General features: G+C 42.5%; 1 protein-coding gene across 1 annotated transcript in view; it reads right to left on the bottom strand.

Moving 5' to 3' along the window:
- Positions 1–3,308: 3,308 nt before the first annotated feature.
- slc27a6 (solute carrier family 27 member 6) overlaps positions 3,309–17,890 on the bottom strand; it is a 40,244-nt gene continuing 25,662 nt past the window's right edge. Inside the window, exons 6-10 of the mRNA XM_055875552.1 lie at positions 14,724–14,814; positions 12,391–12,589; positions 11,810–11,907; positions 11,199–11,329; positions 3,309–8,085 (exon numbers count right to left, since the gene is read on the bottom strand). Of these exons, the coding sequence (XP_055731527.1) occupies positions 7,909–8,085; positions 11,199–11,329; positions 11,810–11,907; positions 12,391–12,589; positions 14,724–14,814 (696 nt within the window). The 3' untranslated portion in view covers positions 3,309–7,908. The remainder of the gene's footprint in view (positions 8,086–11,198; positions 11,330–11,809; positions 11,908–12,390; positions 12,590–14,723; positions 14,815–17,890) is intronic.

Raw genomic sequence — 17,890 nt, forward strand, 5'->3', positions numbered from 1 at the left:
GAATCTAGAAAAGCGATCGGTAGAACAGATAGGTCTATATTGTAGACCGGAAGAGTAGCCTAGTGTCAGGCCTATACATTCCATTTATATCTGCGACGTGTTATTATGTTGTACTCTGCGCTGAATATGGCTCAAACTTCTCAACCTTATACTATTGAGTTATCGAATGTTTTCCTTGAATTTTATTTTGTTTTCCTTCTTCAAAATTAGAGTTGAATTTGAATGTGCCATTATTATAGGCTCACAGTAATATCTAACCATTTCCCAAGAGGATAATTTTACTTAACACAATTCATTGTATTTTTTATCCAACTCATTGACGGCTTGATGATTAGTTGACAAGTTAAATCAGGTGTGTTTGTCCAGGGCTACAACAAACATGTGTGCTGTAGGGATTACTGGAGGACTGGAGTTGGGAAACACTGCCCTACATAATGTGTACTGTAGGGATTACTGGAGGACTGGAGTTGGGAAACACTGCCCTACATAATGTGTACTGTAGGGGTTACTGGAGGACTGGAGTTGGGAAACACTGCCCTACATAATGTGTACTGTAGGGATTACTGGAGGACTGGAGTTGGGAAACACTGCCCTATATAATGTGTACTGTAGGGGTTACTGGAGGACTGGAGTTGGGAAACACTGCCCTATATAATGTGTACTGTAGGGGTTACTGGAGGACTGGAGTTGGGAAACACTGCCCTACATAATGTGTACTGTAGGGGTTACTGGAGGACTGGAGTTGGGAAACACTGCCCTATATAATGTGTACTGTAGGGATTACTGGAGGACTGGAGTTGGGAAACACTGTCCTATATAATGTGTACTGTAGGGGTTACTGGAGGACTGGAGTTGGGAAACACTGCCCTATATAATGTGTACTGTAGGGGTTACTGGAGGACTGGAGTTGGGAAACACTGCCCTACATAATGTGTACTGTAGGGATTACTGGAGGACTGGAGTTGGGAAACACTGTCCTACATAATGTGTACTGTAGGGGTTACTGGAGGACTGGAGTTGGGAAACACTGTCCTACATAATGTGTACTGTAGGGGTTACTGGAGGACTGGAGTTGGGAAACACTGCCCTACATAATGTGTACTGTAGGGATTACTGGAGGACTGGAGTTGGGAAACACTGCCCTACATAATGTGTACTGTAGGGGTTACTGGAGGACTGGAGTTGGGAAACACTGCCCTATTTAATGTGTACTGTAGGGGTTACTGGAGGACTGGAGTTGGGAAACACTGCCCTATTTAATGTGTACTGTAGGGGTTACTGGAGGACTGGAGTTGGGAAACACTGCCCTATTTAATGTGTACTGTAGGGGTTACTGGAGGACTGGAGTTGGGAAACACTGCCCTATTTAATGTGTACTGTAGGGGTTACTGGAGGACTGGAGTTGGGTAAACATTTACACCTTATGCAGTGTTCTAAAAACATCAAATTAAGAAGTGCTGATCTGTCTTCTATGACCGTTCCGTTCTCTATTCTGTCTTCTATGACCGTTCCGTTCTATAATCTGTCTTCTATGACCGTTCCGTTCTCTATTCTGTCTTCTATGACCGTTCTCTAATCTGTCTTCTATGACCGTTCCGTTCTCTAATCTGTCTTCTATGACCGTTCCGTTCTCTATTCTGTCTTCTATGACCGTTCCGTTCTCTAATCTGTCTTCTATGACCGTTCCGTTCTCTAATCTGTCTTCTATGACCGTTCCGTTCTCTAATCTGTCTTCTATGACCGTTCCGTTCTCTAATCTGTCTTCTATGACCGTTCCGTTCTCTAATCTGTTTTCTATGACCGTTCCGTTCTCTAATCTGTCTTCTATGACCGTTCCGTTCTCTAATCTGTCTTCTATGACCGTTCCGTTCTCTAATCTGTCTTCTATGACCGTTCCGTTCTCTAATCTGTCTTCTATGACCGTTCCGTTCTCTAATCTGTCTTCTATGACCGTTCCGTTCTCTAATCTGTCTTCTATGACCGTTCCGTTCTCTAATCTGTCTTCTATGACCGTTCCGTTCTCTAATCTGTCTTCTATGACCGTTCCGTTCTCTAATCTGTCTTCTATGACCGTTCCGTTCTCTAATCTGTCTTCTATGACCGTTCCGTTCTCTAATCTGTCTTCTATGACCGTTCCGTTCTCTAATCTGTCTTCTATGACCGTTCCGTTCTCTAATCTGTCTTCTATGACCGTTCCGTTCTCTAATCTGTCTTCTATGACCGTTTCGTTCTCTAATCTGTCTTCTATGACCGTTCCGTTCTCTAATCTGTCTTCTATGACCGTTTCGTTCTCTAATCTGTCTTCTATGACCGTTCCGTTCTCTAATCTGTCTTCTATGACCGTTCCGTTCTCTAATCTGTTTTCTATGACCGTTCCGTTCTCTAATCTGTCTTCTATGACCGTTCCGTTCTCTAATCTGTCTTCTATGACCGTTCCGTTCTCTAATCTGTCTTCTATGACCGTTCCGTTCTCTAATCTGTCTTCTATGACCGTTCCGTTCTCTAATCTGTCTTCTATGACCGTTCCGTTCTCTAATCTGTCTTCTATGACCGTTCCGTTCTCTAATCTGTCTTCTATGACCGTTCCGTTCTCTAATCTGTCTTCTATGACCGTTCCGTTCTCTAATCTGTCTTCTATGACCGTTCCGTTCTCTAATCTGTCTTCTATGACCGTTCCGTTCTCTAATCTGTCTTCTATGACCGTTCCGTTCTCTAATCTGTCTTCTATGACCGTTCCGTTCTCTAATCTGTCTTCTATGACCGTTCCGTTCTCTAATCTGTCTTCTATGACTGTTCCGTTCTCTAATCTGTCTTCTATGACCGTTTCGTTCTCTAATCTGTCTTCTATGACCGTTCCGTTCTCTAATCTGTCTTCTATGACCGTTCCGTTCTCTAATCTGGGTTGATGAAAGTGTATTGTCTGCATGTTTATCTGCGGTCTGTCTGCCACCTGTAATATTCAACCAATCAGTGAATAGGCCAGCCCATATCAAGACGCTTCGGTACAGATTGTCATACTTCAGACCACTTGGTAATTTTCTATAGTCTGAGTGCCAGTCTGTTTGTGCTGTCATGCCAAAACAATGACAGCAATGTTATTGGCAAGGGCACATTTGACCAGGCTAAATTTAGTTAACCATGTCTGATTCAATGAAGACTAACAAAATGAAAAAAGAGATTAAATAGTTATTGTGAGCCCTCAAATGATGTCATCCGTTTCTAAATAAATGTGCTAACCACAGTTCTACATTTTTTTTTTATTAAAACGCATTACTAATAATCACAGTACAGGTAAAACCACACACTCGTCATTTTTTAAAACTTTTAATAATTCTTCCATGTCATATTCACAATGGCACAGACTATTCCCATAATCAGCTAGGCTACATATGTGTTCTAAAACTGTTAATGAAGGCTTCAATGATGACAATGGAAAACACAAATACAGTATATATACTGTTGGACCTCAATGGGTTAAAACTCCCTACGACAGCAGCTTGCAAGGTCCTCCCAGTGCACACAGTAAACGTACCCTGAGAGAATCACCACAACATGTGGTATAGCTAGTACCACTTAAAGCAGCTATAACGCTTTAGTACTTGTAAGAAAGCATCAGTGTTGTTTTAAAAGCCTGTAATACGTCTCTATGTATCATGTTTTCAACTGACTGAAATTTGAGATGATCGTTATGAGGTAAGACTTTATCAGGGAGGGTCATACATGCCTATAACATGTTTTACAATGCATTATAAACCAGATCGTAAGGCATTCAACATAACTGTCAGCGTTAAGTAGTGTTAATGAATAGCTTTTACACACAGACATTAACAGGACTGTCAGATCACTCTGACTATTTACTGTTGTAGCCCTAAGACCCTAGCTGTTAATGGATGTACAGGCATATCACAGGCAAATGTACAGGCATATTTTCCATTTTGGAAAGATGGGGTTCGGGTAACAGCAAAGATGACAAATTACTATAATATGGAGTGATATTATTGCCACCAGAAATTTAATCTGAATTGAATCATATTGAATTTGTATAAGGACATTGAATCTGAATTGAATCATATTGAATTTGTATAAGGAAATTGAATCTGAATTGAATCATATTGAATTTGTATAAGGACATTGAATCTGGTGGCACTAGTATCACTATAAGTGTCTGAAGGAAAAGTTGAAAATGGTGGTCCATATAACTCTGAAATTTGCATTTGAAAGTGTTGATGTATCTGGCACACACACACACACACACACACAGGACACACATTCACCCAAATTAAATACTATCAAATTAAAATGATAAACAACAAACGCTGTTAAACACCATTTGACCAAATATTCAACATTTTAAATAATCAAAGTGAAATAAATGTGTTTGGCTGTCCAAACCAGAAAGTAAAACAAGCTGAAAATGTGATTTTCACACACTGTGCAAATTAACTTCATTGCAATCATTCATTGTGCTTAAATTATCTGAAAATTATATTATATAATCCTAACTAGATTAATCATTAGGGCTTGACATCTCAATGAATTCAACATTTGACATTGTAAACTATAGTCTTCTTCAGCAAAACATACACTGCTCAACAAAATAAAGGGAACACTTAAACAACACAATGTAACTCCAAGCCAATCACACTTCTGTGAAATCAAACTGTCCACTTAGGAAGCAACACTGATTGACAATAAATTTCACATGCTGTTGTGCAAATGGAATAGACAAAAGGTGGAAATTATAGGCAATTAGCAAGACACCCCCCAAAACAGGAGTGATTCTGCAGGTGGTGACCACAGACCACTTCTCAGTTCCTATGCTTCCTGGCTGATGTTTTGGTCACTTTTGAATGTTGGCGGTGCTCTCACTCTAGTGGTAGCATGAGACGGAGTCTACAACCCACACAAGTGGCTCAGGTAGTGCAGTTCATCCAGGATGGCACATCAATGCGAACTGTGGCAAAAAGGTTTGCTGTGTCTGTCAGCGTAGTGTCCAGAGCATGCAGGCGCTACCAGGAGACAGGCCAGTACATCAGGAGATGTGGAGGAGGCCGTAGGAGGGCAACAACCCAGCAGCAGGACCGCTACCTCCGCCTTTGTGCAAGGAGGTGCACTGCCAGCGCCCTGCAAAATTACCTCCAGCAGGCCACAAATGTGCATGTGTCTGCTCAAACGGTCAGAAACAGACTCCATGAGGGTGGTATGAGGGCCCGACGTCCACAGGTGGGGGTTGTGCTTACAGCCCAACACCGTGTAGGACGTTTGGCATTTGCCAGAGAACACCAAGATTGGCAAATTCACCACTGGCGCCCTGTGCTCTTCACAGATGAAAGCAGGTTCACACTGAGCACATGAGCACATGTGACAGACGTGACAGAGTCTGGAGACGCCGTGGAGAACGTTCTGCTGCCTGCAACATCCTCCAGCATGACCGGTTTGGCGATGGGTCAGTCATGGTGTGGGGTGGCATTTCTTTGTGGGGCCGCACAGCCCTCCATGTGCTCGCCAGAGGTAGCCTGACTGCCATTAGGTACCGAGATGAGATCCTCAGACCCCTTGTGAGACCATTTGCTGACACATGCACATTTGTGGCCTACTGGAGGTCATTTTGCAGGGCTCTGGCAGTGCACCTCCTTGCACAAAGGCGGAGGTAGCGGTCCTGCTGCTGGGTTGTTGCCCTCCTACGGCCTCCTCCACATCTCCTGATGTACTGGCCTGTCTCCTGGTAGCGCCTGCATGCTCTGGACACTACGCTGACAGACACAGCAAACCTTTTTGCCACAGTTCGCATTGATGTGCCATCCTGGATGAATTGCACTACCTGAGCCACTTGTGTGGTTTGTAGACTCCGTCTCATGCTACCACTAGAGTGAGAGCACCGCCAGCATTCAAAAGTGACCAAAACATCAGCCAGGAAGCATAGGAACGAGAAGTGGTCTGTAGTCACCACCTGCAGAATCACTCCTGTTTTGGGGGGTGTCTTGCTAATTGCCTATAATTTCCACCTTTTGTCTATTCCATTTGCACAACAGCATGTGAAATTTATTGTCAATCAGTGTTGCTTCCTAAGTGGACAGTTTGATTTCACAGAAGTGTGATTGATTTGGAGTTACATTGTGTTGTTTAAGTGTTCCCTTTATTTTTTTGAGCAGTGTAGTTCAAATACCTGTAGAAATTAACAATATTTATACATAGAAAACTCTTAAAGGGCTGAATTCAGTCAAACCCGCCTTAGCCTCAAACCCGCCTTAGCCTCAAACCCGCCTTAGCCTCAAACCCGCCTTAGCCTCAAACCCGCCTTAGCCTCAAACCCGCCTTAGCCTCAAACCCGCCTTAGCCTCAAACCCGCCTTAGCCTCAAACCCGCCTTAGCCTCAAACCCGCCTTAGCCTCAAACCCGCCTTAGCCTCAAACCCGCCTTAGCCTCAAACCCGCCTTAGCCTCAAACCCGCCTTAGCCTCAAACCCGCCTTAGCCTCAAACCCGCCTTAGTAAATAGAGATACTGCATAAATGAGGCTAACTACCCAGATGCCTAATTACAAAGCTAGAAGCATCTACTTATAAGAGGTGGCTTGCTTGTTATTTTACTAGCCTAGTCCCAGACCCGTTGTCTCCTTCTATAGCCTGGTCCCAGACCCGTTGTCTCCTTCTATAGCCTGGTCCCAGACCCGTTGTCTCCTTCTATAGCCTGGTCCCAGACCCGTTGTCTCCTTCTATAGCCTGGTCCCAGACCTGTTTGTGCTCTTGCCAACTCCATCGCAAGTCAAATATGACAAGCATTGTCATGAAAATGGCTGACAAGGAGTTGGCATGATAGCGCCAATAGAATGGCCCTCGGGCTAGTATTTTACAGTACCAGAACCACGTTGTTATTTTATTGGGAGGGGATAAGGCATGTTGATAAGGCATTAACACTGGTTTGACTGAATTGAACCCTTAAATGGATCCCTGACAAGCTTCTCAGATATCCTTTTGACAGTAAATATAATCACTTTGCATCACATTCAGACGTGGGTTCAGATAGTATTTGTTTTCTTGAGCCGGTCTTACAAATGGAACCACTGGAACAGATTCAAAAGTACAAGCAAGTTACATTTCAGAGTAACACAAGATGGTAATGACTAACTGGCAAACTGTTGAAAACATGACATAATGCATGATGCCCTTAATAAACTAGTGCTGTGCCATCTCAACAAAGTTACTGGAGGACACCTAACAAATGTACTTTTGCCAAACACACCTACTTTGGTTTAAATTATGACCCTTAACTATATGTATAAAATATTTATAAAAAAAAAAATCTGAATTACTACTATTTGTAGCAAAGCATATGGACCGTTTCTGATATTAAAAGGTAGGTCAGAACGAATAATTTTGGGTGACCAGAATGTGGTCACCAGTGCTTCAAACACACAACGCCTCTATTTAGTCTGCCATTCGTCTTTATTTCAAGGAGGAACTAGCGACACCCCATCCACTAATTAAAATGGCACAGACGGACAGTGGAAGTGCTGATTGTCGAGGTTCACTGGTCTCAAGTCAATTTAGCCTCCTCAGCTGAACTGTCTTGACAATAGACCTGGAAACCAGAGAGGAAAACAGGCACTCCACAAGAACAACAAGTTTTTTTTGTGTGTTAAAAAAAAAAAAATCAGATGAGGCACAATTTAACCCCCCATCCGAGGGTATTTGATGTCTCAATGTTCCATCAAGGTCAACAATATAAGATAGACCCTCCCGCTATTCATTATTAACCCACTCTGTTGATCCCAACCACTCATACGAGACAATTTCATACATTATATACAATTAGGAATGGACCCAATTGACGGTCTCTCGGTCCCCTCTTCGAAACTGTCACCGTCTCAGTGAACCAAATCTATTGGTGGTTTTAGCTACTGTTAACCACTATAGCTTCCACTCGCCAGCCAAAATGCTGCTGTACAGCGTGTTTGTGAGGGGAACGTAGCTTTTCTCTGAGCAATCCAAGAAATAGAGCGGGTTGCAGATTGTTGAAGGGTTGAATCCGCTCTCCACTAGATTGAATTTCTGCTGCTTGAAGGTTCCCGTCATTTCCATTGATTCCTACAACATAGAAGTATAAGATGTGATGGCACTCATTCATTATTCCATATTCTGATCTGTATTCTCTGTGTGCATGGTTGTAGGATTATTTTTCAATGACCCAAACAGAAGTTAACTTTCACAATCTAAATTGTATAATTACACTTTATGCTAAAATAATTATTTGACAACATGGCAAGCAATATTCAAACTCTGACATATTTATCTGTTGATAATCAAATGCAGAATGTCCATATAGATTACACAAACCAAACCGCTGAATAATATGTACATAAAAGCTTAACTATACAACCCGTCAAAACCTTGCTTTCAATTACAAAACAATATAAATGTAATCAGAATTTCAATTTACTTCCTGAATTGAAATGGAATTGACCCCAACCCTGGTAAGATCTGCATGGAAGTATATTTTCTGGGTGATTTAAATATTGACTGGCTATCATCAAGCTGCCCACTCAGGAAAAAAAACGTTAAACTGTAACCAGTGCCTGCAACCTGGATCAGGTTGTCAGTCAACCTACCAGGGTAGTTACCAACAGCACAGGAATTAAATAATCAACATGTATTGATCACATCTTTACTAATGCTGCAGAAATATGCTTTAAATCAGTATCCAAATCCATAGGATGTAGTGATCACAATATAATAGCCATATCGAGGAAAACCAAAATTCCAAAGGCTGGGCCTAATATAGTGTATAAGAGGTCCTACAATACATTTTGTAGTGATTCATATGTTGATGATGTAAAAAATATTTGCTGGTCTGTGGTGTGTAATGAGGAGCAACCAGACATCGCACTTGACACATTTATGAAACTACTTATTCCAATTACTAATAAGACTGCACCCATTAGGAAAAGGACTGTAAAAACTGTTCAGTACCCTTGGATTGATGAGGAATTGAAAAATGATTTTGTTGAGGGATGAGGCAAAAGGTATGTCAATTAAGTCTGGCAGCCCAACTGATTGGCAAACGTACTGCAAATTAAGAAAACATGTGATTAAACTAAATAAAAATAAACTACACTATGAAACAAAGATAAATTACATAAAGAATGATAGAAAAAAGCTTTGCGGCACTTTAAATGAAATTTTGGGAAAATAAGCCAACTCGGCTCCATCATTCATTGAATCACATTCATCACGAAGACCACTGATATTGCAAACTACTTTAATGACTTTTTCCAATGGCAATATAAGAAAACTTAGGGCTGACATGCCAGCAACAAACGCTGACACTACACATCCAAGTATATCGGACCAAATTATGAAAGACATGAATTGTACTTTTTGAATTCCGTAAAGTCGGTGTGGAAGAGGTGAAAAAAATTATTGTTGTCTAAAAACAAAAACAAGCCACTAGGGTCTGACAATCTAGATGGAAAATTACTGAGGATAATAGACGATATTGCTACTCCTATTTGCCACATCTTCAATCTAAGCCTACTAGAAAGTGTGTGCCCTCAGGCCTGGAGGGAAGCCATAGTCATTCCGCTAACCAAGAATAATAAAGCCCCCTTTACTGGCTCAAATAGCCAACCAATCAGCCTGTTACAAACTCTTAGTAAACTTCTGGGAAAAATTGTGTTTGACCAGATACAATGCTATTTTACAGTAAACAAATTGACAACAGACTTTCAGCTTATAGGGAAGGACACTCAACAAGCACAGCACTTACACAAATGGCTGATGATTCGCTGAGAGAAATTGATGATAACATTATTGTGGGGGCTGTCTTGTTAGACTTCAGTGCAGCTTTTGACATTATCGATCGTAGTCTGCTGCTGGAAAAACGTATGTGTTATGGCTTTACACCACCTGCTATAATGTGGATAAAGAGTTACTTGTCTAACAGAACACAGAGGGTGTACTTTAATGGAAGACTATCAAATATAATCCAGTTAGAATCAGGAATTCCCCAGGGTAGCTGTTTAGGCCCCTTGCTTTTTTCAATTTTTACTAACGACATGCCACTGACTGAGTGAAACCAGAGTTTCTATGTATGCGGATGACTCAACACGTGAGCTACTACAGCGACTGAAATGACTACAACACTCAACAAAGAGCTACAGTTAGTTTCAGAGTGGGTGGCAAGGAATAAGTTAGCCCTAAATATTTCTAAAACTAAAAGCATTCTATTTGGAACAAAACACTCACTAAACCCCAACTAAATCTTGCAATAAATAATATGGAATTTGAGATGACTAAACTGCTTGGAGTAAGCATAGATTGTAAACTGTCATTGTCAAAACATATTGATGCAGTAGTAGCTAAGATGGGGAGAAGTCTGTTTATAATAAAGCGATGCTCTGCCTTCTTAACAACACTATCAACAAGGCAGGTCCTACAGGCCCTAGTTGTCGCACCTTGGCTACTGTTCAGTCGTGTGGTCACAAAAAAGGACTTTGCAATTGCCTCAGAACAGGGCAGCACGGCTGGCCCTTGGATGTACACAGAGAGCTAATATTAATAATATGCATGTCTATCTCTCCTGGCTGAAAGTGGAGGAGAGATTGACTTCATTACTACTTTAATTTATGAGAGGTATTGACATGTTGAATGCACCGAGCTGTCGGTGTGAACTACTGGCACACAGCTCAGACATCCATGCATACCCCACAAGACATGCCACAAGAGGTCTCTTCACAGTTCCCAAGTCCAGAACAGACTATGGGAGGCGCACAGTACTACATAAAGCCATGACTACATGGAACTCTATTCCACATCAAGTAAGTGACGCAAGCAGTAAAATTAGATTTAGCTGCTTTGGCAGCAGCTAATGGGGATCCATAATAAATAAAATAAAAAAATGGAACGTTCTCTACAATGACATTGACCTGTCAGTGTTGTAGTGTGCACATGTGACCAGAAGAGGCCACCACTAAGTATTTCTTAGCGCTTTTACAATCAATCATTGACATCCCTTACAGGTAAGCAAACAATGACCTATTAATTCCTGTCTAATTACTGTCCTACCCTTGGTAAGAGAAGCTTAAGCAAACATTTTAAAAACAAAGTCCACAAATCAAAACACTGGAAAAAGTGAACATTAGAAAATTGCCTCTACTTTATCAGATCATGTCAAGGAAGTCAGTGTGTCAAACTTTCCTTACCTGAAGCCTTATAAAGAGAGGACGAGCATAGCCTGGTAGATCATTGAGGACGTGGTCAAATAGCTTCTTCCCGCTAAACTCACATTCAGGCCTCACGATGATGGCGGCCATTCCGGCTCTTCCCTCATTTCCTGTGAATACAATGGTGCCCCATTAGTCACTTTGCGTTACTCCAATTTCATTACGGGTGGCTCATTCAAGATGGACGTGACAAAAGGCCTTTCACTTCAGTTCTAGGCAGGAAGCACAGTGAGAGCCATATGGCACCCTATTCCTTATATAGTGCACTACTTTTTACCGGGACCTATAGGGTGGTACACTATATAGGGAATAGGGTGTCATTTGGTACACAGTCCATGACATCTTCCACTGTGTGGCATGGTCTAATTGGAAACATTACATAAATCATTCATCTCTAATGGGGACAATTATTCTGTAAACACAAGGTATTTCATGCCACCACAGTGTGATTGCCGAAGCAGAAGCATAGCAATGGGATCGCGGTATTTTACTAAATGGAATCACACACAGACAGACACGTACACCACACAGACACAAACATGTACACACACACAGATAGACACACACAGACAGAGACAGGACATCTGTACCTGGAATTTCCACCCCATAGACATTGGCCTCTTGGATAAAGTCCACCATTCCAAGCACCTCCGTCACTTCTGTTGTTGCCACATTTTCACCCTTCCATCTGAAATCATAAATAATCAAAAAGAGGCTATGAACTTTTGTCTCTAAGAGTGAGCGAAGTCCCCTAAATGTGTCCCCTAAATTAACCAAAGTATTTTCCATATTACCTCATTGGTCAGAAAGAGGCACACCCCTACATTTGTATGCTGAAGAACTGAGCAGTCATGAGCTGTGTCATGACAGTATGTAAATCCAGTCATATGATGACATACAGTACTGTAATTCTGACAGAGTGACTCGATTACCATTTCATTCTTCACACGTGTGTCCCATCAGTTGTCCCGTCCGTCTTAACTCAATGTGAAAGATGACATCCACCTTCCCAGTGGGCAAAACTGGTTGAAGTTATATACTGTAATTTCAACAACAAATGCTGTTTTGAAATTACATAATTTCAACCAAATTTTGCCCACTGGGTCACGAGGCGAGTTAACTATTACAATAACCCAGATAAAACATGATTGTGCCAATTCAGATTCTCTACCTGAAAGTATCCCCCACTCTGTCCTTGAAACAGATAAAGTCTTCAGCATCTTCAGCCATGAGGTCTCCAGTGTTGAAGTACGCGTCTCCCTTCACGAACACGTTCCTCATCAACTTCTTCTCGGTCAGCTGTTTGCTCCCCGCGTAGCCAAAGAAGGGACTCGAGGCGCTAATCTTGGACAAGAGAAGACCCGTCTCACCTAGGGAGAAGACACACAAAGGGGAAAGTAAATCATTTGGTCAGAATTATCTGAACGTCTGCTATCAGTCCCACATGAAATTGTTCCTAACCACGTGACCTGACCATCTAGAGTCGGCAGCGCAGTTCAACATTGGCCTGTAGCACGGCACGAACGCCTGCAGCACGGCACGAACGCCTGCAGCACGGCACGAACGCCTGCAGCACGGCACGAACGCCTATAGCACGGCACGAACGCCTATAGCACAGCACAAACGCCTATAGCACGGCACAAACGCCTGCAGCACGGCACAAACGCCTGCAGCACGGCACAAACGCCTGCAGCACGGCACGAACGCCTATAGCACGGCACGAACGCCTATAGCACGGCACGAACGCCTATAGCACAGCACAAACGCCTATAGCACAGCACAAACGCCTGCAGCACGGCCTGAACGCCTGCAGCACGGCACGAACGCCTGCAGCACGGCACGAACGCCTATAGCACGGCACGAACGCCTACAGCACGGCACGAACGCCTACAGCACGGCACGAACACCTACAGCACAGCACGAACGCCTGTAGCACAGCACGAACGCCTGTAGCACAGCACGAATGCCTGTAGCACAGCACGAATGCCTGTAGCACAGCACGAATGCCTATAGCACAGCACGAATGCCTATAGCACAGCACGAATGCCTATAGCACAGCACGAATGCCTGTAGCACAGCACGAATGCCTGTAGCACAGCACGAATGCCTACAGCACAGCACGAACACCTACAGCACAGCACGAATGCCTGTAGCACAGCACGAATGCCTGTAGCACAGCACGAATGCCTGTAGCACAGCACGAATGCCTATAGCACAGCACGAATGCCTATAGCACAGCACGAATGCCTATAGCACAGCACGAATGCCTGTAGCACAGCACGAATGCCTATAGCACAGCACGAATGCCTGTAGCACAGCACGAATGCCTGTAGCACAGCACGAATGCCTGTAGCACAGCACGAATGCCTGTAGCACAGCACGAATGCCTATAGCACAGCACGAATGCCTATAGCACAGCACGAATGCCTGTAGCACAGCACGAATGCCTGTAGCACAGCACGAATGCCTATAGCACAGCATGAATGCCTATAGCACAGCACGAATGCCTGTAGCACAGCACGAATGTCTGTAGCACAGCATGAATGCCTACAGCACAGCACGAATGCCTATAGCACAGCACGAATGCCTATAGCACAGCATGAATGCCTACAGCACAGCATAACAATATCCTTCATTTTTAGAAGAGCGCTTGAGAAGGAGGCCATTTGATATATTGACATATTTTTCCATATGGGTGTAATTATCCAAAAAAAGCTGCCAAGAGCCAACCCAACGTCTCTCAATGCATGGTGGAAATATCTATTGGTTTTGTTATATTTTTGCTGCCCAGTCCAACAGAATAGTCAGAACATACTGACAGGGTCCGTCAATCAATTTACTACTAAAAACAACATTTCTCCCGTCTCAATTCCATCCAATCTATCACCACACCCCAACCATACTCTGGCGACAACAATGCCTTCACACATGCTTTTCAAGTATTTTGGTTACAAACCGGCCTGACGTGAACCAATGTTGTTATGTTTGTTTCTACAACAGCGGCAAACCAATTTCCCCATTATGGGATAATAAAATCTGTGATTGTAAATTGAGTACAATTCAGTATACAACTGTGAGCAACCAATAAAAACAACATAATAATAACAACAACATAACAACAACAACAACAGCATAATAACATAATAACATATTTTTACATTTTAGTCATTTAGCAGACGCTCTTATCCAGAGCGACTTACAGTAGAGCGCATACATTTTTTATTACATTTTTTTTTTTTTTTTTTTTACATACTGAGACAAAGATATCCCTACCGGCCAAACCCTCCCTAACCCTGACGACGCTATGCCAATTGTGCGTCGCCCCACGGACCTCCCGGTTGCGGCCGGCTGCGACAGAGCCTGGGCGTGAACCCAGAGACTCTGGTGGCGCAGCTAGCACTGCGATGCAGTGCCCTAGAACACTGCGCCACCCGGGAGGCCTAACAACAACATAATAATAACAACATAATAACAACGTGTACTACTACTACTTGAGTTTATTACCCTTGTTAACGTGTTGACAGAAGCCCTGGCTGTTCCTGACCGGCTCATCTCGTACCATGTCATACCTTACCAGGTCATACTTGAAGAGGAGCTGGAAGAAAGAGAAAGAAAAAACATACAAAGGACTACATTATAATTCATTTGAGTTGTGGGCAATAGGGCCTTAGTAAGATTATATATATATTTATGCCATTAAGCAAAGGATCTCTGGTCACATGACATCGTGCATTCAACCTATTAGGGTTTGTTCTAAACAGGTTATTTTCCAATCATTTCGTTCTGAACAGCACCATTAAAGTAAGGATTTATATCGTCCCTTTCTGTTATTTTTTAAACCTATGAAATCAACATTAAAATTACTTCACCAATGGATAGAGCCGCTTGCTACGAAGTGGGCAAGCTATGAACCTGCATCGGACAGACAAGTGTAGTGTAGGGTGCGAGATGCGAAAAATTTTGCGGGTGAGGAGAGCGCTGGGCATCTCGTTGTTATGACATGTTATCTGAATTAGACCCACAGAAATATACCTACGGAGGAGCGGCTTCTATGAAGGTGTTTGATCTTCAGAGAGTTGGCTTACCTAATGTTGGACCAGAGCTAGCCCTTGACCATGACTCAGTTCCATTACATTACACATAATGCCACCTAGAGTTTGAGTGCAGGACCAGAGTTAGCTAACTAGCTAGCTAACTAACAAGCTTGTGTGTGCAAAGCGACACCAGAATTAAAATTAAAACACTTCTTATATTTTTGTAATGAATAAATCCAATGTAAAACGTGATAACTATAGTTTCCTTACCTAGCATTGAAAAAGTGAATTCATTGTTCTCTAAAAATCTCTGAATCAGGCCTGTAACATTAGTAGCTACAGTAGACTATGCATGCTTCAGGGGAAGGGGAAGGTAGCACACACACACACACAGATGTCCAGCTGGCAGGCAGGTAGTCACTGGAATACGTTTGAGTGACGCTTTGTTGCATTTTTTTACGAGACTGGGGGGGGGGGGGGGGAGCCCTGGAACGTACCCCCAACCGTGCTCATAAAATAACGATTCTGTTCCGGAACAGTATAGATCACCTTCATTCGTAGTTCTGGTTCTGTTTTTTGGAAGGAAAAAAAAAACATTATTGTCTGGTTTCCTGATCTGTTCCCTGAACAGGTTCCAACCCCTGGTTGAAAGCATTCCCTCCGTACATCATTACTGTATTGGCCGTTGAGCAAGGCCATTTCCATAGAAAGTCAGTATTCTTGAGAAATAACGGATGTGTTGTGGGAGCGCACATTCCCATCAAACAGCTAAAAAAAAAAAACTTGTGGAATTAAAAAGAGTCGGCACAAAAGGTATCAAATGCTCCCTTTCTTTCGATTTGTTCAATTCTTTCGATGTTCAATAGTTCTACAAAATCTGATTTAATCAAGTATCTTCCTGTTGTTGGATGTCCTCTGCAATACTGTACTTCTGTTTTTGAAGCACATATGCACAAAAAACACCCACACAAGGAATAACTTTCATTACAGGGAGTCTGTACACACACAACTCCAGGCATGTTAGTTTCTTAAGCATTGAAAACCACTCTCACACACACACCTTTCCACACACACCACTCTCACACACAATTCCTTCACATCACCCCTATTGCAATGTGTAGCCTATGGTATCAAATATGTGGATTAACCCATTGCATAACCTCTCCCTTGACTCAAATCCATAAACTCCTTTGGTCAACAACAAAAATAAAACTCCCTTTGGCAGTGTAACGCAATGAATACTGCAAATTTTTGAGCTTTCCCAATAAATGTTTTCCAGTAGTGTTAGAACGCGCGCTAGTTCAAATGGAAAGATTGGGTCTGGCACACAAAACTACACTGTGTAGGTTTAGCAAAACAGGTTGGACTCTGCGACTTCCTTTTAGAGAAAACTCAAAACCAGACATTCATTCTCAGAAGGCTGCAGCATCCCAAATGGTACCCTATTCCCTACATAGCGCACTACTTTTGACCAGGGCCCATAGGGAAGTCTCTGAGGGATCAGTAAGCACAGAAATAGTAATTGAAAGAAGCAGATTAAACATGAATAAATGGGTAATACTTTCAGGGTAACACGTTATGCTGATGTACTGGTAATGAATGCATTACTTATGGGTTATGAATGCGTTAAAAGTCCCTATGTAGGTGTAACGGATGTGAAATGGCTAGCTAGTTAGCGGTGGTGCGCGCTAATGGCCTTTCAATCGGTGACGTCACTTGCTCTGAAACCTTGAAGTAGTGGTTCCCCTTGCTCCGCAAGGGCCGCGGCTTTGTGGAGCGATGGGTAACGATGCTTCGTGGGTAACTGTTGTTGATGTGTGCAAAGGGTCCCTGGTTCGCGCCCGGGTATGGGCGAGGGGACGGACGTAAAGTTAAACTGTTAAATAGGTACCCTTCTAATAAAAGGTTATGCATTAAAAACTTAACAAAAATGTTTTAAAAAAGAAGACATTCCAGTGTCACACATTCTGCAGTCACACATTGTTGCAAGTTTACGACGTTGCAAGTTTACGCATCATTACGCACACATGCCACTATCGTTACGTGCACCTGCGCTTCATGAGACTCACCTGGACTCCATAACCTTCCTGATTTCCTCCCCTATATCTGTCGATCCCTTTGGTTCTTTCCCCAGGTGTTATTGATTCTGTGTTTCATGTCTGTACGCTACTTGTGTTTCTTGTTAAGTTCCATGTTTCATTAATTATTAAATTCACTCCCTGTACTTGCTTTCTGACTCCTAGCGTACTCGTTACACATCATTGTCTGTTTTGCAAATGACACCCTATTCCTTACATAGTCCACTCCTTTTGACCACTCCTTTTGACCAAGGCCTACAGGGCTTTGGTCAAAAGTAGTGCGCTATATAGGGAATAGGGTGCCATTTGGGACACACGACTTGTTTACATGTGTACTTACCTGAATTTAGACAGATTATACCAAGAAATAAAAAGCTGAAATGTCTTGAGTCATTAAGTTTTCAACCTCCCTTTTTATGGCAAGCTTAAATAAGTTTAGGAGAATAGTTAGACAAGACATTCCTGCTTTATTTTTAATACATTTGTAAAAATGTCAAAAAACATAATTCCACATTATAGGGTATTGTGTGTAGGCCAGTGACAAAAACAAATCTAAAAT

The sequence above is a fragment of the Salvelinus fontinalis genome, chromosome 21, assembly GCF_029448725.1.
Source record: "Salvelinus fontinalis isolate EN_2023a chromosome 21, ASM2944872v1, whole genome shotgun sequence".
NCBI lineage: Eukaryota > Metazoa > Chordata > Actinopteri > Salmoniformes > Salmonidae > Salvelinus > Salvelinus fontinalis.